The sequence below is a fragment of the Mus musculus genome, chromosome 16 (genome assembly GCF_000001635.26).
Source record: "Mus musculus strain C57BL/6J chromosome 16, GRCm38.p6 C57BL/6J".
In the NCBI taxonomy this organism is placed as follows: domain Eukaryota; kingdom Metazoa; phylum Chordata; class Mammalia; order Rodentia; family Muridae; genus Mus; species Mus musculus.
The window spans coordinates 28,170,062-28,193,741 of NC_000082.6; the positions used below are offsets into that span (position 1 = coordinate 28,170,062).

General features: G+C 39.4%; 1 protein-coding gene across 4 annotated transcripts in view; it reads right to left on the reverse strand.

Moving 5' to 3' along the window:
* Fgf12 (fibroblast growth factor 12) overlaps positions 1 to 23,680 on the reverse strand; it is a 595,461-nt gene that overhangs the window by 12,279 nt on the left and 559,502 nt on the right. For all 4 annotated transcript variants that reach the window (NM_010199.4, NM_001276419.2, NM_001357064.1 and 1 more), the window contains one exon: positions 19,373 to 19,571. In NM_010199.4, the coding sequence (NP_034329.1) occupies positions 19,373 to 19,571 (199 nt within the window). The remainder of the gene's footprint in view (positions 1 to 19,372; positions 19,572 to 23,680) is intronic.

The following is a 23,680-nucleotide window of genomic DNA, read 5'->3' on the forward strand; positions in this document are numbered from 1 at the left end:
ATGTATGCATACATATATATTTTTATTGGATTTTTCTTTATTTATATTATTTACATTTACAAGTGTTATCCCCTTTCCTGGTTTCCCCCCTCCTGGAAATCCTCTATCCCCTCCCCCCTCCCCTTGCTTCTATGAGGGTATTCCAACACCCACCCATCCGCTCCAGCCTCCCCACCCTTGATTCCTCTACACTGAGGCTTCTATGAAGCCTTCAAAGGACCAAGAACCTGTCCTCCCATTGATACGTGACAAGGCCATCCTCTGCTACATATACAGCTGGAGCCATATGTACTTCTTGGTTGGTGGTTTAGTCCCTGGGAGTTATAGGGGTTCTGGTTGGTTGATATTGTTCTTCTTCCTATGGGGTTGCAAATTCCTTCAGCTCCTTCTGTCCTTTCTCTAACTCCTCCATTGCGGACTCTGCGCTCAGTCCAATGGTTGGCTGCGAATATCCACCTCTGTAACTTTCTTTCTTTTTTTTTTAATTTTTTTTCCATTTTTTATTAGGTATTTAGCTCATTTACATTTCCAATGCTATACCAAAAGTCCCCCATACCCACCCACCCCCACTCCCCTACCCGCCCACTCCCCCTTTTTGGCCCTGGCGTTCCCCTGTTCTGGGGCATATAAAGTTTGTGTGTCCAATGGGCCTCTCTTTCCAGTGATGGCCAACTAGGCCATCTTTTGATACATATGCAGCTAGAGTCAAGAGCTCCAGGGTACTGGTTAGTTCATAATGTTGATCCACCTATAGGTTTGCAGATCCCTTTAGCTCCTTGGGTACTTTCTCTAGCTCCTCCATTGGGAGCCCTGTGATCCATCCATTAGCTGACTATGAGCATCTACTTCTGTGTTTGCTAGGCCCCGGCATAGTCTCACAAGAGACAGCTACATCTGGGTCCTTTCGATAAAATCTTGCTAGTGTATGCAATGGTGTCAGCGTTTGGATGCTGATTATGGGGTGGATCCCTGGATAAGGCAGTCTCTACATGGTCCATCCTTTCATCTCAGCTCCAAACTTTGTCTCTGTAACTCCTTCCAAGGGTGTTTTGTTCCCACTTCTAAGGAGGGTCATAGTGTCCACACTTCAGTCTTCATTTTTCTTGAGTTTCATGTGTTTAGGAAATTGTATCTTATATCTTGGGTATCCTAGGTTTTGGGCTAATATCCACTTATCAGTGAGTACATATTGTTTGAGTTCCTTTGTGAATGTGTTACCTCACTCAGGATGATGCCCTCCAGGTCCATCCATTTGGCTAGGAATTTCATAAATTCATTCTTTTTAATAGCTGAGTAGTACTCCATTGTGTAGATGTACCACATTTTCTGTATCCATTCCTCTGTTGAGGGGCATCTGGGTTCTTTCCAGCTTCTGGCTATTATAAATAAGGCTGCTATGAACATAGTGGAGCATGTGTCCTTCTTACCAGTTGGGGCATCTTCTGGATATATGCCCAGGAGAGGTATTGCTGGATCCTCCGGTAGTACTATGTCCAATTTTCTGAGGAACCGCCAGACGGATTTCCAGAGTGGTTGTACAAGCCTGCAATCCCACCAACAATGGAGGAGTGTTCCTCTTTCTCCACATCCACGCCAGCATCTGCTGTCACCTGAATTTTTGATCTTAGCCATTCTGACTGGTGTGAGGTGGAATCTCAGGGTTGTTTTGATTTGCATTTCCCTGATGATTAAGGATGTTGAACATTTTTTCAGGTGCTTCTCTGCCATTCGGTATTCCTCAGGTGAGAATTCTTTGTTCAGTTCTGAGCCCCATTTTTTAAGGGGGTTATTTGATTTTCTGAAGTCCACCTTCTTGAGTTCTTTATATATGTTGGATATTAGTCCCCTATCTGATTTAGGATAGGTAAAGATCCTTTCCCAATCTGTTGGTGGTCTCTTTGTCTTATTGACGGTGTCTTTTGCCTTGCAGAAACTTTGGAGTTTCATTAGGTCCCATTTGTCAATTCTCGATCTTACAGCACAAGCCATTGCTGTTCTGTTCAGGAATTTTTCCCCTGTGCCCATATCTTCAAGGCTTTTCCCCACTTTCTCCTCTATAAGTTTCAGTGTCTCTGGTTTTATGTGAAGTTCTTTGATCCATTTAGATTTGACCTTAGTACAAGGAGATAAGTATGGATCGATTCGCATTCTTCTACATGATAACAACCAGTTGTGCCAGCACCAATTGTTGAAAATGCTGTCTTTCTTCCACTGGATGGTTTTAGCTCCCTTGTCGAAGATCAAGTGACCATAGGTGTGTGGGTTCATTTCTGAGTCTTCAATTCTATTCCATTGGTCTACTTGTCTGTCTCTATACCAGTACCATGCAGTTTTTACCACAATTGCTCTGTAGTTAAGCTTTAGGTCAGGCATGGTGATTCCACCAGAGGTTCTTTTATCCTTGAGAAGAGTTTTTGCTATCCTAGGTTTTTTGTTATTCCAGATGAATTTGCAAATTGCTCCTTCCAATTCGTTGAAGAATTGAGTTGGAATTTTGATGGGGATTGCATTGAATCTGTAGATTGCTTTTGGCAAGATAGCCATTTTTACAATGTTGATCCTGCCAATCCATGAGCATGGGAGATCTTTCCATCTTCTGAGATCTTCTTTAATTTCTTTCTTCAGAGACTTGAAGTTTTTATCATACAGATCTTTCACTTCCTTAGTTAGAGTCACTCCGAGATATTTTATATTATTTGTGACTATTGAGAAGGGTGTTGTTTCCCTAATTTCTTTCTCAGCCTGTTTATTCTTTGTGTAGAGAAAGGCCATTGACTTGTTTGAGTTAATTTTATATCCAGCTACTTCACCGAAGCTGTTTATCAGGTTTAGGAGTTCTCTGTTGGAATTTTTAGGGTCACTTATATATACTATCATATCATCTGCAAAAAGTGATATTTTGACTTCCTCCTTTCCAATTTGTATCCCCTTGATCTCCTTTTGTTGTCGAATTGCTCTGGCTAATACTTCAAGTACTATGTTGAAAAGGTAGGGAGAAAGTGGGCAGCCTTGTCTAGTCCCTGATTTTAGTGGGATTGCTTCCAGCTTCTCTCCATTTACTTTGATGTTGGCTCCTGGTTTGCTGTAGATTGCCTTTATCATGTTTAGGTATGGGCCTTGAATTCCTGATCTTTCCAGAACTTTTATCATGAATAGGTGTTGAATCTTGTCAAATGCTTTTTCTGCATCTAACGAGATAATCATGTGGTTTTTGTCTTTGAGTTTGTTTATATAGTGGATTACATTGATGGATTTTCATATATTAAACCATCCCTGCATCCCTGGAATAAAACCTACTTGGTTAGGATGGATGATTGCTTTAATGTGTTCTTGGATTCGGGTAGCGAGAATTTTATTGAGGATTTTTGCATCGATATTCATAAGAGAAATTGGTCTGAAGTTCTCTATCTTTGTTGGGTCTTTCTGTGGTTTAGGTATCAGAGTAATAGTGGCTTCATAAAATGAGTTGGGTAGAGTACTTTCTACTTCTATCTTGTGAAAAAGTTTGTGCAGAACTGGAATTAGATCTTCTTTGAAGGTCTGATAGAACTCTGCACTAAACCCGTCTGGTCCTGGGCTTTTTTTGGCTGGGAGACTATTTATAACTGCTTCTATTTCTTTAGGGGATATGGGACTGTTTAGAAGGTCAACTTGATCCTGATTCAACTTTGGTACCTGGTATCTGTCAAGAAATTTGTCCATTTCGTCCAGGTTTTCCAGTTTTGTTGAGTATAGCCTTTTGTAGAAGGATCTGATGGTGTTTTGGATTTCTTCAGGATCTGTTGTTATGTCTCCTTTTTCAGTTCTGTTTTTGTTAATTAGGATTTTGTCTCTGTGCCCTTTAGTGCGTCTAGCTAAGGGTTTATCTATCTTGTTGATTTTCTCAAAGAACCAACTCCTCGTTTGGTTAATTCTTTGAATAGTTCTTCTTGTTTCCACTTGGTTGATTTCACCCCTGAGTTTGATTATTTCCTGCCGTCTACTCCTCTTGGGTGAATTTGCTTCCTTTTTTTCTAGAGCTTTTAGATGTGTTGTCAAGCTGCTAGTATGTGCTCTCTCCCATTTCTTCATGGAGGCACTCAGAGCTATGAGTTTCCCTCTTAGAAATGCTTTCATTGTGTCCCAAAGGTTTGGGTACGTTGTGGCTTCATTTTCATTAAACTCTAAAAAGTCTTTAATTTCTTTCTTTATTCCTTCCTTGACCAAGGTATCATTGAGAAGAGTGTTGTTCAGTTTCCACGTGAGTGTTGGCTTTCTGTTATTTTTTTTTTGTTATTGAAGATCAGTCTTAGTGCATGGTGATCTGATAGGATACATGGGACAATTTCAATATTTTTGAATCTGTTGAGGCCTGTTTTGTGACCTATTATGTGGTCAATTTTGGAGAAGGTACCATGAGGTGCTGAGAAGAAGGTATATCCTTTTGTTTTAGGATAAAATGTTCTGTAGATATCTGTCAGATCCATTTGTTTCATCACTTCTGTTAGTTTCAGTGTGTCCCTGTTTAGTTTCTGTTTCCATGATCTGTCCATTGGTGAAAGTGGTGTGTTGAAGTCTCCCACTATTATTGTGTGAGCTGTAATGTGTGCTTTGAGCTTTACTAAAGTTTCTTTAATGAATGTGGCTGCCCTTGTATTTGGAGCATAGATATTCAGAATTGAGAGTTCCTCTTGGAGGATTTTACCTTTGATGAGAACAAAGTGCCCCTCCTTGTCTTTTTTGATGACTTTGGGTTGGAAGTCAATCTTATCAGATATTAGGATGGCTACTCCAGCTTGTTTCTTCATACCATTTGCTTGGAAAATTGTTTTCCAGCCTTTTATTCTGAGGTAGTGTCTATCTTTTTCTCTGAGATGTGTCTCCTGTAAACAGCAAAATGTTGGGTCTTGTTTGTGTAGCCAGTTTGTTAGTCTATGTCTTTTTATTGGGGAGTTGAGACCATTGATGTTAAGAGATATTAAGAAAAAGTAATTGTTGCTTCCTGTTATTTTTTTGTTAAAGTTGGCATTCTGTTCTTGTGGCTGTCTTCTTTTAGGTTTGTTGAGGGATTACCTTCTTGTTTTTTCTAGGGCATTGTTCCCGTTCTTGTATTGGTCTTTTTCTGTTATTAACCTTTGATGGGCTGGATTCGTGGAGAGATAATGTGTGAATTTGGTTTTGTTGTGGAATACTTTGGTTTCTCCATCTATGGTAATTGAGAGTTTGGCTGGGTATAGTAGCCTGGGCTGGAATTTGTGTTCTCTTAGTGTCTGTGTAACATCTGTCCAGGCTCTTCTGGCTTTCATAGTCTCTGGTGAAAAATCTGGTGTAATTCTGATAGGCTTGCCTTTGTATGTTACTTGACCTTTTTCCCTTACTGCTTTTAGTATTCTATCTTTATTTAGTGCATTTGTTGTTCTGATTATTATGTGTCGGGAGGAATTTCTTTTCTGGTCCAGTCTATTTGGAGTTCTGTAGGCTTCTTGTATGTTCATAGGTATCTCTTTCTTTATATTTGGGAAGTTTTCTTCAATAATTTTGTTGAAGATGTTTGCTGGACCTTTGAGTTGAAAATCTTCATTCTCATCCACTCCTATTATCCGTAGGTTTGGTCTTCTCATTGTGTCCTGGATTTCCTGGATATTTTGAGTTAGGATCTTTTTGCATTTTCCATTTTCTTTGATTGTTGTGCCGATGTTCTCTATGGAATCTTCTGCACCTGAGATTCTCTCTTCCATCTCTTGTATTCTGTTGCTGATGCTCAAATCTATGGTTCCAGATTTCTTTCCTAGGGTTTCTATCTCCAGTGTTGCCTCACTTTGAGTTTTCTTTATTGTTTCTACTTCCCTTTTTAGGTCTAGTATGGTTTTGTTCATTTCCATCACCTGTTTGTATGTTTTTTCCTTTTTCTGTAAGGACTTCTACCTGTTTGATTGTGTTTTCCTGTTTTTCTTTAAGGACTTGTAACTCTTTAGCAGTGTTCTCCTGTATTTCTTTAAGTGATTTATTAAAGTCCTTCTTGATGTCCTCTACCATCATCATGAGATATGCTTTTAAATCTAGGTCTAGGTTTTCGGGTGTGTTGGGGTGCCCTGGACTGGGCGAAGTGGTAGTGCTGGGTTCTGATGATGGTGAGTGGTCTTGGTTCCTTTTAGTAGGATTCCTACGTTTACCTTTCGCCATCTGGTAATCTCTGGAGTTAGTAGTTATAGTTGACTCTGTTTAGAGATTGTTCTTCTGGTGATTCTGTTACAGTCTCTCAGCAGACCTGGGAGACAGATTCTCTCCTCTGAGTTTCAGTGCTCAGAGCACTCTCTGCTGGCAAGCTCTCTTACAGGGAAGGTGCGCAGACATCTTGTTTTTGGACCTCCTCCTGGTCGAAGAAGAAGGCCCAAAACAGGGCCTCTCTCAGAAGCTGTGTTGCTTTGGCAGTTCCCAGAAGCTGTCAGCTTCTGTGGTGCAGACTCTCACCTGTGCAGACTAAATTCCTAAGTTCCAGGGAGTCCTGGAACCAAGATGGCGACCGCTGCTCCTGAGGCTGAGGCCGCCTCCCGAGCCAGACACCTGTCCTCTGGTCCGGATGGTGGCCGGCTGTCTGCAGCCTGCAAAGGGTGCTGCCTCAGCAGCTCTGTGCTTCTGCCCGTCCCAGAAGCTGTCCGGTTCTCTGGAGCACCCTCTAACCTGTTCAGACTAATTTCCTAAGTTCTGCTGAGTCCCGGAACCAAGATGGCAACCGCTGCTGCTGAGACTGAGGCCGCCTCCCAAGCCAGGCGGACACCTGTCCTCTGGTCCGGACGGTGGCCGGCTGTCTGCGGCCCACCAAGGGTGCTGCCTCAGCGGGTCTGTGCTTCTGCCCGTCCCAGAAGCTGTCCGGTTCTCTGGTGTACCCTCTAACCTGTTCAGACTAATTTCCTAAGTTCTGCTGAGTCCCGGAACCAAGATGGCGACCGCTGCTGCTCTGTAACTTTCTTTCTTAAGCGTATGAAAGTGTTGAAATGCAGGAGATGCTGTTATTTTTAAACATGGCAATTATGTAAAAACAGGTGCTTGGTGCCACCTCATGGGTTCCCTTCTGATGTCACCCTCATAATAACAAACTCTGAGTACTTCTATAATCGTGTGTGTGTGTGTGTGTGCGCGCATTCTTATACAAAATTTAAGCAAGCAAAATTAACAGATGAACAAAATAAAATCTATAAAATCTTACCCATTTGGAATTCTATACAATATTTATTTTTTATATATCCAAACGTGCATGGATGCCCAACGTCCAACACAATCACACACACACACACACACACACACACACACACACACACACAGACACACACACACACACACACACACACTCCTCAAATGAAATATTTCTGGTGTTTTTCTTTCTCAATTAAGAAACTGAAATCCAAAGAGTAAATTAATCAAGCAAGATAATAATCCAGTATCCATGGCAGAGTCAACATTAATCTATAAATGACTAACTCTTAAACTCAAGTCCAAACTGTTGACTTTGTTTGTAGTAGAATGAAAGACAATGTTGAGAACTCTTTGAATTGAAAACATGATCCTCAAATTCACTCCTGGTGCCTTTTCTCTTCTTAGAATGCTAGTGCATTCCCACTGCATACCTCTTCTTCCTTCAGAGTGATAGGTCCTACACCATTTTTGTCTCCCTTTAAATTCTAAGAGCTAATTTAACCCTTATCAGATAAAAATAAGCACCTACTACAAGAGTGGTGTGTGTGTGTGTGTGTGTGTGTGTGTGTGTGTGTGTAAACCTGGTCTAACAAATCATACCATGTTTTAAAATGTCACCTAGGAGCAGCTGGTATAATGAGATAATGCACACATACACATGTTAAGTGGCACCCCTCTGTGGACTTATTAAACACACCTCAACCCTATAACAAGAGGATGTGCTTTTTGTTAACTTTGTTCTGACAGGAAAACCCATTCCTCCTCTATTTGTCCTCATTCACCTGATGCACAAGTACCATGATTGGAAATCACTACTGATTCCTCCTTCTTTCCTTCCTTCCTTCCTTCCTTCCTTCCTTCCTTCCTTCCTTTCTTTTTAAATCTAACTTCCTGGAACCCCAATAAATTAAAATTCTTTACTATCTCTAAGATACAAATAAATACAGTCACTATTTCTTTATGAAAAAAATCCAGAGTATGAGCTACCTTTTCCCTGGTAGGAGATGGTGGGTTTTTAAAATTAATTCACTTCAAACCCTAATCACAACTTCTTTTCTCCTCTCAGTCTCTCCATCATATAGTTCCTCCCCCACTTACCCCTCCCGTTTTCCTCTGAGAAGGGAAGTCTGCCCCTGACTACCTACTCACACTGTCATATCAAGTCACTGCAGGGCTAGGCAAATCCTCTCCCACCAAGACCAGACAAGACAGCCCAGTTAAGGGAACAGGATCTACAGTCAGGAAACAAAATCAGGGACAGTGCTGACTCCAGTTTTGGGGGCCTACATGAAGACCAAGCTGCACTTCTGCTACATATATGTGTGGGTCTAGGTCCAACACATGTACGCTCCTCTGTTGGTGGTTTAGGCTCTGGGAGACACAAAGAATCCAGATTAGTTGACTCAGTCTTCTTGTAGAGACCCTATCTTCTCTGCCTCAATCCTTCCCCAACTCTTGCCCACGACTCTGTCTAATATTTGGCTGTGGGTTTCTGTATCTGTTTCTGTCAGTTGCTGGGAAGTGCCTCTCAGAGTACAATAATGCTAGGCTACTCTCTGCAAGCATTACAGTAATAGTGTCATTAATAGTGTCAGAACGTGGATCTTGGCTCCCTCCACCTACCTCTTATGACTATTTTGTTTCCCCTTCTAAGTGAAATTCCATTATCCTCCCTGGTCTGTCCTTTGTATTTAGCTTCTGTGAGTCTGTGGATAATAAAGTGGGTAACCTGTAGTGTGTGCAACAGAGCACAGAGCTTCATAGCTGTGGCTCATTTACACCATTTACATCACTGCAGAAGAGAAGAAGTCGGCTTCTAGTGGTGATGCGGGAGAGCTGTCATGAAGTAGATTGTTAGAGTGCTTTCAGGGCCACTGCACTTGCTACTGACAGACTCTCCAGTCAAATAGAGATGATAGACCCTCTGTTTTTGATGAAACTCATAACCCTTATCTTCTATCAGTTTCAATGAAAGAAGAATGAAATGAGTAATCTATTTTATTACTGGCAATTTAATCAAATCTTCCTTGGCCTTCTGTAATTTCCAAGAAATGGAAAGGTTAAATTGCTCTGTAAGTTAATGTACCATTAAAAAAATATCTAACTGTCTTAATAGCAGATCATAGAAGAGCTTGGGCAATTAGCATGAAGCAATTTCGCACCATATTTAGTGTCCCATGGAATCTTTTTGGAACTGTGGGAGCAGGTTAAATACTGGTTTGGAAGTAACAGGCCATTGGAAAGTCTCCTGTATGCTGAAATGTTTGTTACAAAGGTTGTGAAATTATGAACAGGAGAAGATTGATATCTTAACATGAAAAGAGAACAGAAACAGCATTCTAGTTTAAACGAGGGACAGAAGTGGGTGACGCATATCTTGGGAAGAGGTGAGGACATTTCATTAAAGGTTGATTTCAGAGACCAGCAAAAAGATTCTGAGAAGAGTTACAAAGGTTGCAGAGGAAAGGAAAACTCAAAAAGGGGTGAGGAGGGGAGACAGAAGGAGGAAGGGAGAGAGAGAGCCAAAGATTCAATTTGAATATTGCTTCAAAAATTAAAGCAGTATGCAGCACTAGGGAAGTTTGGGGGTCCATTTTTCTTTTTTCTTTTTTTTTTTTTCCATTTTTATTAGGTATTTACCTCATTTACATTTCCAATGCTATACCAAAAGTCCCCCATACCCACCCACTCCCACTCCCCTACCCACCCACTCCCCCTTTTTGGCCCTGGCGTTCCCCTGTACTGGGGCATATAAAGTTTGCCTGTCCAATGGACCTTTCTTTCCAGTGATGGCCGACTAGGCCATCTTTTGATACATATGCAGCTAGAGTCAAGAGCTCCGGGGTACTGGTTAGTTCATAGTGTTGTTCCACCTATAGGGTTGTAGATCCCTTTAGCTCCTTGGGTACATTCTCTAGCTCCTCCATTGGGAGCCCTGTGATCCATCCATTAGCTGACTATGAGCATCCACTTCTGTGTTTGCTAGGCCCCGGCATAGTCTCACAAGAGACAGCTACATCTGGGTCCTTTCGATAAAATCTTGCTAGTATATGCAATGGTGTCAGCATTTGGATGCTGATTATGGGGTGGATCCCTGGATATGGCAGTCTCTACATGGTCCATCCTTTCATCTCAGCTCCAAACTTTGTCTCTGTAACTCCTTCCATGGGTGTTTTGTTCCCAATTCTAAGGAGGGGCATAGTGTCCACACTTCAGTCTTCATTCTTCTTGAGTTTCATGTGTTTAGCAAATTGTATCTTATATCTTGGGTATCCGAGGTTTGGGGCTAATATCCACTTATTAGTGAGTACATATTGTGTGAGTTCCTTTGTGAATGTGTTACCTCACTCAGGATGATGCCCTCCAGGTCCATCCATTTTTCTATTTATCTTTTAGCATGGCTCACCCCAAAAGAGACTCTTTGCATATGCACCCGTCTAGCTCTTGTTCCAGGCGATTTTAAAAATATATATCAAAATAAGTTTGTGGTTTTCATTTTCCCAGGCGGAGCTTCGCAGCCTTAGGAATCCTGTGCATCCTTCTCTTTGGTGATAACTGTTTAGCTATGGAAGGGAGTCTCTGCTCTACTAACTAGAGGGGAAGATTCTTGTTTGTTTGTTTGTTTGTTTGTTTGTTTGTTTGTTTTATGTAATGCCGTATCCCATAGCATTTTGTCAAGACAGAAGAAGATACGGCAGTGCCCATATTTCTAAAGAAAAAAATAAAAAAATATTTTTATTTTAATCTGGCAAAATTTCTTGGCCTGGCTAAGTAAATCTCAGTTTACTTCTGTGAGGCTGATGGAATCCATAATTGATATCATTTTCAAAGATGCTCAAGACTGAAGGAAGTAATTATTTTCTCAATATTACTTAGCAAGCAATTGCCAAGAGTAATAAGAACTAACCCATCTCATTCTTGGTTATTTGGTATTTCTTAAGTTAAACTTTGTGAGCAAGCTAGCAAAATAATTGGCATTACACCTGCCAACTCCACAGAGCAATTAACCTAGTGTTAAAACATGCCTATCTGAGTAACGGTGCTGAATTTTAAATTGTAACATGATGTGGATATTTAAATTCATTGTGTCTGTGAAGGAAAGTTCCTGAAAGGAACCAAACTTCACAGAACATTCTATAAGCCTGGTAACTAAGCAGAGTTTCAGTGATAGAATATTTCAGGTCCACGGGCTAATTACAATTTCCTGGGGTGCATCATTAGCCCCATTAATAGTCAATTTTGCCCACTTCTGTATTTGACCTAACATTCTCACGTCTAACGGGTAGAACCTTTCGGAATTCATTAACCTATGAAACCCTTTAGCTTTAACTAACAGAAGGCTGTTTTGTCAAAGAGTGTCAGAGTCTACAGCAGAGATGTCTCTCCTCTAATTTATTCCACCTTGATAATTTCTCCATATTCTTTGTTTCATTATTTTTAAAATTTCATCAATCTCTTACTACACTTGAGTAAGGAATTTAAGGTAACTTAGATCTGTGATACACAGCCATAATCACTCATATTTGATTCCATAAAGAACTCACTGTTATCCCTTTTGAGGTGAGAGTTGTGTTTGCATATACACTGTCAGATGTAAACCTTACTCCACTTCATTCAATGCAGTGGTCACAATAATTTAAATAAATTTAAGATGCTTATGACCAAACTGGATCAAAATAAGCTGAGAAATTCAACCTAAAATTCAGTCCAGAACACCCAGTGTCAAATTTGGTGACAATCAGAGCCTCTTGGACAGCTTTAAAAGTTGTACATACTTAGGTCACACCCAGACTTAATCAGGTCACTTTGAAGAGTTTGTCACTTTTAAGAACACCCCAGATGGTCACGATACTGTTGTATAAGATACAATAATTGATGTTCTTCTGCTAAGATTAAAAATTACATATCTAACAAAGAAAATGGATGGCATGTAATTGCCTGGCGGTGACGGAAAAGCATGTTAGTTATCTGTCTCTATAAAAAGAAATGTGTTCATGTTCCCAATTTAAAAATTAATACTTTAAAAGGGTGGCTTTCAATCAATAAATAGTTTGGTAATATCTTTCTTTCACCAGTACTCTATGTTGAAAATGGTAATTTTTTTGGATAGCATACAGGTAGGCATGTATTTGTGTGTGTGTGTGTGTGCATGCACACACACACAAACACACACACTTTGTTTTTCAGGGGCAATAGTTTGATAAAAAATTACTCAACCACCTGGAAGAACTGAGTAATGAGCTTTTAAAGGAGGAGGGAGGAGAAAATGATCTGTTTGTATCTTGTTCTTTGTCAAAGAGTCTTTGACCCTCTATCTGATACTGAAGGGGGAGGTCACCCAAAGACAGTTTAAATCTGGGGTATCATTTATAAATGGCAGGATAATGCTCTAAGAATCAAAGAGTCTGTGCTATTGTTTTAAATTCTAGAGAAGACCCAACTAAGTAGGGGCTTATGTGCAGTGTACATAGTATGGGCTTAAATACCAAGTCAATCCATCCAATAGATGTTATCTACAACCCTTCATTAACACCGTCATTATGTGGAACACCAGAGAGTGAAGAACAGGGGGGAAATGAGCAAGTAGGTAGATAATTATTATCATGTTATCTATGTAAGAATTACAGATCCTGGGTACTGTTTAGGGTTGCAGTTCCCTGGAGCTCTTGTCTCTAGCTGCATATGTATCAAAAGATGGCCTAGTCAGCCACCACTGGAAAAAGAGGCCCTTTGGACTTGCAAACTTTATATGCCCCAGTACAGGGGAACGCCAGGGCCAAAAAGGGGGAGTGGGTGGGTAATGGATTGGGGGGGTGGGTATGGGGGACTTTTGGGATAGCATTGGAAATGTAAATGAGGAAAATACCTAATTAAAAAAAAGAATTACAGATCCTTTAGCTGGAAAACTTTAACTTTAGGAATCTTAACATTCAAATGAAATTAACACAGGAATGGTATTAAAGTCATAGAGTTTGAAGAAAACAAAAACAATCGCAACACTAAAATAACACACTTTGGCTTTCCACCACCTAGGGCTAATCTACTTTACAAAAGAACAGCTCATTCATCATGCAGTGCTGGGATCTGTCAGGGTGGTAATGGTATAAGCAGTGGGTTTAGAGATTTATAAAGATTTTCTGGAACATTAAAAATAATACACCCAGCAACCACTTGTTTAAACAGCTATATTCCTAATCACTTGCAGGGCTATTATTTCACATTTCTTTTCCAAAAGTACCTTCCAATTATATGCTTTATAATTAGACCATGGAGAGATTAATGAAAAAGTAAAACCCTTTCTTTCAAAATGCAGTTTATGATGAAAATATCTTTCATCCTAGGTTTTGATTCAAGTAAGTAAGTGAATAGCAAATTACCAATGACAGAAAGAAGTCATAAAACTACACTTTATTCATTCACTAATTTAATAAAGGGAATGTGTCTAGACTGTTTTGTAGGTAAATATATTGCAAGGTTCCATCAGAGTTTATGGTTTTTCAGTGAAGTACTTATAAAAGTGCTGCTCATCCTATTGGAAGAAATGAAAGAATACCTTCACCCCTATAGGATGTCTCTGATATCTATCTATCCATCATCTATCTATTCATCTATCTATCTATCTCTCTATCTATCTATCTATCTATCTATCTACCCATCTCTTTCCTCCTCCTCTCTCTCACTCTCTCTCATCTAGATTTTATATATATATATATATATATATATATATATAGTTGTTTTGCTTTCATGTTTGTATGCATACTGCCATGCATGAAGCCAGTGCCTCAGGAGGCAGAAGAGGATGTTAAATCTCCTGGAACTGGAGTTACAGCTGCTTGTGAGCTGCCATGTGAGAGCTGGGGATTGAACCTGGATCCTCTGGAAAAGCAATTAGTGTTCTTACATGCAGAGTCATTTCTCAAGCTCCTCCCATCATGTCCTCTTCCTACATTTTAAGGCATTAACTGAATATCTGAATGGAACACACACTATTAGTGCTCTGAAAGGGTATGGAAAACTTTCCATACTCTGTCTTGAATGAGTCTTTCTCTCCTGGAGTATAAGCCCTTATTCTATACTTGGGATTTTAACAAAAACCTGACCCTACCAGTTATTTATATCTTTTTTTAATATGTAATGCAAACATGAATTTATAAACAACTCTATAATATTGAGGTGTTTAGTTTCTCAAACTAACAATGTACCTCTTAGACAGGTACCAGATGACAATGCTAAAAATAAGAACAACTGTAAATGTGTGTGTGTGTGTGTGTGTGTGTGTGTGTGTGTGTGTGTGTGTGTAGAGGGGGGAGAATATACAATTTCATTGTCAAAAAATTCAGAAATCATATAGCTCAAATTATTTTACATAGTGGGAAATTAAGTGCATTAAAAATAATAGGTATTATAGTTGTTCTATTGCCTTGTTGAAATGGTATTTTTCTTTGTCTTCCTTTACATTTAATCTCAAAGTGTATTTTATTTGATGTGAGTATAGGTGCTCCTGATGGGTACTGGTTTCCTTCGCATGGAATGTCTTTTCTGTTTACTCTCTGTGTCTATCTTGGTGGAGGGAACTTCTTGTGGGCAGCATACTGTTGGATCGGGTGACTCACTGAGTTAGTTATTTCTAAGATTTTTTGGAGCTTCATGTTCTTTTTTTTTAATTCAGCCGTATCTTATTAGTTTTAAAATAATTTTCTCTTTTAGTTTTCATTAATATATTAAAAAATAATAGGCACCAAGGAGGCAATGCATTTTTATTTTTTTTAAACTCCGTTTGAACATGGCAGTTAAGTAATAGTCCCTTGTACTTATCTTCAATATGTACTTTTATATCACTTCATAAACACTTGTCTTAACTCTGCTGTGTTTATAACCAGCCTAGTATGTGATTTTTTTTTTTTTTTTGCCATAGTCTATGGCATGAATGAGACATATACCACCACCACCACCACCACCACCACCCCGCCACTGTTTCAGGTATTTGAATCCCTGCTCTGCAGTTGGTGATGGTGTTTGGGAAGGTTTAACAGGCTGGAGTGAGAGTGTGACTGGGGTTTGGTGGGCTTTGGGAGTCTATCTTGTCCCACATGGAATTACTTTCTCTGTTTTCTGTTTCCAATTCAAGACGTGGGTTCTCACCCTCCTTTTCCTGATGCCTGCTGTCGTGCTCTCACTACCATTAGAACTTGAACTGTAAACAAAAATAAACTCTTTCTCCTGTAAATTTCTTCCTCTTGGTGATTGATTACAACTGGAAACATGGTACATACAGCATTTCTACATTGTCATTGTTGACTTCTCTGTGTAGCCACCTATTTAGAGATCGCTTCCCATTGCAGGGCAGTATAAAGTAGGGTTAAGTGCTTATGCACTGGCTTCCTGGAATATAATTTCACTTTCATATTTTTTCTAGTCCTATGATCTTGAACAGTTTACCTAATTGCTTTAAGTCTTCGTCACCTCATTTGTAAAATGAGAATAGCCTAGGGCAATTGTGAACTTTTATAAAGATAATATATACAGCCTGCCTACTGAATACTAAATTGATTGACTACATATTGCAAGAATCTTTTGGAAAGCCAGCAGGAAGAACTTTGCATCCAAAAAGAAGAAAAGACTGACATGACCTCTATTATTCCTCTTAGTTATCGAAAGCCAATGCTATAAAACAAAGCTGTGTGGAGAACTGATAGAGAATAGTTAAACTTTTGCACATTGACAATTAGAACATATTTGAAGCATAAAGGACCTGCCTCATTTTTGTTTATCAGGTACTTTACAGGAGCATGAATCTCTCTAAGGATCTACAAAGACTATTATTTATTTCTACACCATCATCTATTCCAGAAGAAGTAAAGGAGAGGCAGTCAGTAGAGTATTGAGTCCTCTTGCCTAGTAATTAGATTCTATCCATATCCTTTCTGACCTCTGACCAGCTCATGACATCCATGTTCATGGAAGTACTGCCCTTGACTGCTTGAGGCAGAGAGCTTTAGTTTGAACTCCAGTTCTGTTACTCACTGACTCCATGACTTGGAACAAATTGTGCACTGACTTCTGTGCTTCAGCTTCACGGTTTGTGAAACAAATTAGACTAGAAACTACTTCATAAAAGTGAAATAAAAATGAGAAAATAACTGAAGCATACTTTCAAACTCTACCTAGAAGAAGAAAGCATTATAAAACTTAACTAATACCTTGGAGCTAAACTCAAGTATTAGCTAATCTGATAGAAAACGGATGCTATTTTCCCCAGTATAAAGGGGAAATCCTTGTAATTAATCAGCAAAAGCAAAATAAAAAGCAAACAAACGAACAAGACTAAAAGATGTCAGTAAGGGGACCAAAGAAAATGCAAGCCAGAAGCAGAAACTGATGTCTCCATGTGCATTTACCACAGTCCTCTTAGACCTGAATATGTATTTGGTATGAAGCCATCCATTAAAAGACTATTTGCTCACTTCCTCGGCCCCGATGTATGGCTAGATGTCTAGTTATTACCAGTGAGGTATTAATATTCTATGGCAGCTGTTAGAGACTATGCTGACATAAAAATAAATAAATAAATAAATACATAAATACATAAATAAATAAATAAATAAATAAATAAAAACTTGTATAGATTTTCAATACCTTCTTCTAGTGATTCCTTGCCTTATAATTACTGTAATGAAACTGGGGGGATCACATACAGTGTATGTATTTCAGACAAGAGTGCAATGCACAGGTCTAGACAACCTTTCTACCTGGAGGCATAATTTGTGCATCATTCCAGTTTTACTGTACAGATCTAAGGAATAACAGAAAAAACATTAAGATAAGAGATGTGAAATTTTCATGCAGCCAAGCTCCCTGAAACTGGGACAACACAGCACCATCTCTGGAGAGCTCACCTCCAGATTTAGTTTCTGAGATAATTGGCATGACTAACTTGCAATTGACATGGGCTCTGTATTGTGTAAGGTCAATCTTAATTCTAGTTTACAGCACTGTAGGAGTCTGCTTGCACCTTCCCTGATTTTCACAAAATGCAGCAATAAGCAGAACGCTGAAGAACGTCTGGGACTGGGTACATAGTCATCCCACACATTTCTTTTGGAAATGTACATCAGGCCATCTGACCCAAGAGGAAACTCGACTGAGCAGTGTACAGGAAGCATCTCTAATTAAGGAGACAGATCATAGATCTTTCCTTGGGGGGTGGGGTGGGGTGGGGTGGGAAGAAGTGGGAGGAGCTCTGTTCGGCTCAACTATTTATATAAAGAATAAATAAACTCATAGATTTTTATATTTTTCTAGCTTTCCCAAAGTTTGTTAGGGGACTTTTGCTCCTTTTGCAAAAATGAACACATCAGCTTAACTGTTAAAATAAAAATGATAAACAAGTTAAAAGTGTTATTTGCCAAAAAAATATTCCTAAGAACGAATATATTTCCTGTGGCAAAATTCTAAAGTATCTACTTCTTAGTGCTCAGCCCTTACAAATCTGCCATTAGCTACAGTGGACCTGTAATGGTTCTGTTTCCGTGATCCCTTCTTATCCGTATGATACTGCCCTACTTCTTAATGATATTCCATTCTGTGGCAATGAGAGTGTTTCCTCTAGTTACCAATATTAATTCTATAACATGAAGCACACTTCCTTTTCTACTACACCGTTGTCATCAGTAACCATATTTCATATTTCATATCTCTAAGACTATGTCCTCTGGAAACTATAGTTCCTAGTTTTTACATTTACTCTGTTCATTAACACATTCACTTGTTCAACTGACAGCTGGTTAAATTTCTTTTTATGGCATGCCAAGTAGTGCTCCTGACAAAAGAGAGATATGAGAAAAAGTATAAAACATACTCTGTTAATTCAGAATGCACCATGAATGAATGGGTAGAGACAGTAGGACAATAGGAAAATCTAGTACAACATGATCGAGAAAAAAAAAAACAAAAAAACAGTGCTTAATTTTTCAGGTAAAGAAGGCAGAGAAAAGTAATAGAGAAGTAGGAAGCATTAGCTTCATCCTTTGCCAAGGTTAATCAGCAGATGAATAAATGAAAATCAGGACAGGTAATACAGAAAGCATGAGGCCAAGGGCAGTGCAAGTCTAAGTTTAGATGACTAAAGACTTAGGCTGTGAGAAAAGACTCAGGAGGCAGGAGTGATGACTGTCACCTTCTCTCTAGTGTTTGGAACATAGGAGGATCTAGATTGGGTTTGACTGCTATACTCATAGGCACTGTATACTGCACACCTGGAATTGTGCACAGTCTCCAAGTAACTACGTCTGTGACATTTGCAAGCCATCGAGCCAAGCTAAGTCAAGTTTGCAGTGCACCATCTTGGTGTTTTTTTCATTTCCTCAGAAAAGGAAACTGAGCCGTGATTTAAGTTAACAGGTGATGCTGATAAGTGTCAAGGCCATAATTAATTATTTGGTTCTCACTAGAAACCTTAACTGAATGTAAACATGGTCTCTCAACATCCCAAGGAGAGAACATCGTCCTTTTGAGAGTAAAATATAGTTTCCCTCAATAGGCTTATGCACCTGTTCAATTTGAAACAAGTCAACACTATTTTTAAAAAATTTGTATTTACAGTTTTCTTTTCAGATCATATGTAATTGCTTTTTACTAAAGTCAATACTATTTTAGGTGATGATGGAAGGGCAAGTTTTAGTCTTAAATGAGAAGAAAAAAAATCTGTAGATCAAATAAAACAACACGCCATTGTTCCTTACAAAAGATAAAAAAAAATTGTTACACAATGTTGTTATATTTGCTCAAAAGTATGTAGAGATCAGCATCAAGCATATTTATAGAGTTGTTTGGAAAAGTTTAAGCCCTCTAATAACAGTATTGATTTTTTTCAGTTATTCTAAGAGATTGAATATTGTGTTCAACAAAGAAAGAAATTACTTTCCAAATGGCAACTGACAGTAATTTCTATATTCAGGAATTTTCTAGCTTTGATATTCAAGCATATTTTTTCTGAGTACAACACATTTGCAAAAATTTTCTGCTTTCTCTCTCTCTCTCTCTCTCTCTCTCTCTTTTTTCTCAGAAAGTTCCCATTGTTTCCTCTGAAACTTTGTTCCATCAGTTCACTTGAGGCAGAGCCTGAAGTAGCAGCTGACAGGAAGACCTGGTTCTAACACACAAATTAGGGGCCAAGCAAGAAAAAAAGTTACTTTCATACCTTCAATAGGTTTTGGTACAAAATGAGATGAGGGCTTGGTTTTCTTCACTCTGTTCCCCTTCATGATTTGACCTTCTTTATTGAGTCCTAGAAACCATGCACGGCCTGATTCCTGCTGGCGATACAGGGTTGAGGAATAGATCACATAGTAGTTTTCAAACACAGACTCCTTAAATTTGCATTCTGGGGTAAAAACATCCTGAAGAAATAAACACAGCAAAAGAGAAAGGAAGTATTAATGATTCAGCAATGCTTAACTCAAGCCAATAAGCACCAAATGTATAACCAATGTTCAGAACAAGTCAGAGGGTGCCGCACACAGTTTCAGTTAGAGCCATTTATAGTCGACGTACAAAATCAAAAGGCAAGATTCTTTTTGCAACCATTGTTTAGTCCAGAGAAAACAACCTTTCAGATACTGCCACTGGTTGGAGGCTAAAGCATTGGGTGGATCTGAACCTTATCTAGTATGATGTTTTATAAGTCAAAGTGTCCTGTCAATTCTCATTCTTAATGGCCATTTGCAGGGACTTAAAACAGTAGAACTTCTCCCTAGGAAGCAAAATCAAAATGCAGCCACAGACAACGCAGGCTCACCGGATGTTCTTGAAGGGAATATGTAATATGCACACACACAAAAATCTATTAATTAGCCAAAGCTTGTGCCCTAAACTAATCAGTATGCTACTACTTTGCTTGATGCCTATAATTTTTTTCTTTAATTAATTTAAAATGTGATAGACTTAAATAACCAGAACCTTAGATATAACAGCCTTAGGACTAGGCAGTAGGAGAAAGTACAGCCATTGATGAACCCTCAATAAAACACAGAACAACTCTGTTATTCCAATAAGAAATCTGAAGAGCACCATCATTCAAGTGAGAAACTCAAAAACACTTGAGTATTTAAAAGATTCAAGAATAGGAAATTACAAGTCAGTGGTGGAACTGACCCTTAATTGTGTTAAAATCCCTGCCTCTCAAATTGCCTCATTTTCTAATGATGTATTATACAGATTTCTAATCAATACAGTAAAATCATGTCTCAATCTGACAAATAATGAAATAATTTTTCTAACAATGAAATTCCTCTCCTTCTAAGATAAGCAAAAACTAAACAGCTGTGGTAGGATGTTAGCCAGCAAGAAAAATCCCCCATGCCCAACGTCTTTGTGACATAAAGAGTGTTTGTTATTGCACACTGGAAAGTTTTCCATGTGAAGCCTCACAATTCAGTGCACTTACTTCTTGACGTACTCTTTGTTTTAAGAAAATTGTCCTGAGAATCTGTCTAGGAAATCTATGACTACAAGCCACCGTTTCATATGGTGGCAATGGAAAGTGCCTAGTTAAAAGTGTTGGTAAGGTTAAGTAGGCATGTGAAGAAACCTGTAGCTCTCATACATTACACATGGGGGCAGAAGATGGTGTAGTTGCTGAGAAAATAGCCTGATGTTTTCCTAAAAGAATAAAGATACAGTTAGCAATTATCCAGCTATTCTCCTTCTAGCTATGTACCTAGAGGAAGTGAAAACATGCCCATACAACTTTATATACATAAGCATTGATAGCAGTATTGATTACAGAAATGGCTACAGTGTATATCATCTGATGCCTAGGACTACAAAATGTGACATCGATGTATAATGTAGTACTATTCATTGATAAGAGCAATGGGATACTGACTCATATGACAATATAAATGTGCCTTAAAAACATTATTCTAGATCTTGGTCCGGGACCCGCCGAACTTAGGAAATTAGTCTGAACAGGTGAGAGGGTGCGCCAGAGAACCTGACAGCTTCTGGAACAGGCGGAAGCACAGAGGCGCTGAGGCAGCACCCTTTGTGGGCTGGGGACAGCCAGCCACCTTCCGGACCGGAGGACAGGTGCCCGCCCGGCTGGGGAGGCGGCCTAAGCCACAGCAGCAGCGGTCGCCATCTTGGTCCGAGACCCGCCGAACTTAGGAAATTAGTCTGAACAGGTGAGAGGGTGCGCCAGAGAACCTGACAGCTTCTGGAACAGGCAGAAGCACAGAGGCGCTGAGGTAGCACCCTGTGTGGGCCGGGGACAGCCGGCCACCTTCCGGACCGGAGGACAGGTGCCCACCCGGCTGGGGAGGCGGCCTAAGCCACAGCAGCAGCGGTCGCCATCTTGGTCCCGGGACTCCAAGGAACTTAGGAATTTAGTCTGCTTAGGTGAGAGTCTGTACCACCTGGGAACTGCCAAAGCAACACAGTGTCTGAGAAAGGTCCTGTTTTGGGCCTTCTTCTTCGGCCAGGAGGAGGTCCAAATACAAGATATCTGTGCACCTTCCCTGTAAGAGAGCTTGCCAGCAGAGAGTGCTCTGAGCACTGAAACTCAGAGGAGAGAATCTGTCTCCCAGGTCTGCTGATAGACGGTAACAGAATCACCAGAAGAACAATCTCTAAACAGAGTCAACTATAACTACTAACTCCAGAGATTACCAGATGGCGAAAGGTAAACGGAGGAATCTTACTAACAGGAACCAAGACCACTCACCATCACCAGAACCCAGCACACCCACTTCGCCCAGTCCAGGGAACCCCAACACACCTGAGAACCTAGACCTAGATTTAAAAGCATATCTCATGATGATGGTAGAGGACATCAAGAAGGACTTTAATAAATCACTTAAAGAAATACAGGAGAACACTGCTAAAGAGTTACAAGTCCTTAAAGAAAAACAGGAAAACACAATCAAACAGGTAGAAGTCCTTACAGAAAAAGAGGAAAAAACATACAAACAGGTGATGGAAATGAACAAAACCATACTAGACCTAAAAAGGGAAGTAGACACAATAAAGAAAACTCAAAGCGAGGCAACACTAGAGATAGAAACCCTAGGAAAGAAATCTGGAACCATAGATTTGAGCATCAGCAACAGAATACAAGAGATGGAAGAGAGAATCTCAGGTGCAGAAGATTCCATAGAGAACATCGGCACAACAATCAAAGAAAATGGAAAATGCAAAAAGATCCTAACTCAAAATATCCAGGAAATCCAGGACACAATAAGAAGACCAAACGTACGGATAATAGGAGTGGATGAGAATGAAGATTTTCAACTCAAAGGTCCAGCAAACATCTTCAACAAAATTATTGAAGAAAACTTCCCAAATCTAAAGAATGAGATGCATATGAACATACAAGAAGCCTACAGAACTCCAAATAGACTGGACCAGAAAAGAAATTCCTCCCGACACATAATAATCAGAACATCAAATGCACTAAATAAAGATAGAATACTAAAAGCAGTAAGGGAAAAAGGTCAAGTAACATATAAAGGCAAGCCTATCAGAATTACACCAGATTTTTCACCAGAGACTATGAAAGCCAGAAGAGCCTGGACAGATGTTATACAGACACTAAGAGAACACAAACTGCAGCCCAGGCTACTATACCCAGCCAAACTCTCAATTATCATAGAGGGAGAAACCAAGGTATTCCACGACAAAACCAAATTCACGCATTATCTCTCCACGAATCCAGCCCTTCAAAGGATAATAACAGAAAAAAACCAATACAAGAACGGGAACAACGCCCTAGAAAAAACAAGAAGGTAATCCCTCAACAAACCTAAAAGAAGACAGCCACAAGAACAGAATGCCACCTTTAACAACTAAAATAACAGGAAGCAACAATTACTTTTCCTTAATATCTCTTAACATCAATGGTCTCAACTCGCCAATAAAAAGACATAGACTAACAAACTGGCTACACAAACAAGACCCAACATTTTGCTGCTTACAGGAAACTCATCTCAGAGAAAAAGATAGACACTACCTCAGAATGAAAGGTTGGAAAACAATTTTCCAAGCAAATGGTATGAAGAAACAAGCAGGAGTAGCCATCCTAATATCTGATAAGATTGACTTCCAACCCAAAGTCATCAAAAAAGACAAGGAGGGACACTTCATTCTCATCAAAGGTAAAATCCTCCAAGAGGAACTCTCAATTCTGAATATCTATGCTCCAAATACAAGAGCAGCCACATTCACTAAAGAAACTTTAGTAAAGCTCAAAGCACACATTGTGCCTCACACAATAATAGTGGGAGACTTCAACACACCACTTTCACCAATGGACAGATCATGGAAACAGAAACTAAACAGGGACACACTGAAACTAACAGAAGTGATGAAACAAATGGATCTGACAGATATCTACAGAACATTTTATCCTAAAACAAAAGGATATACCTTCTTCTCAGCACCTCATGGTACCTTCTCCAAAATTGACCACATAATAGGTCACAAATCAGGCCTCAACAGATTCAAAAATATT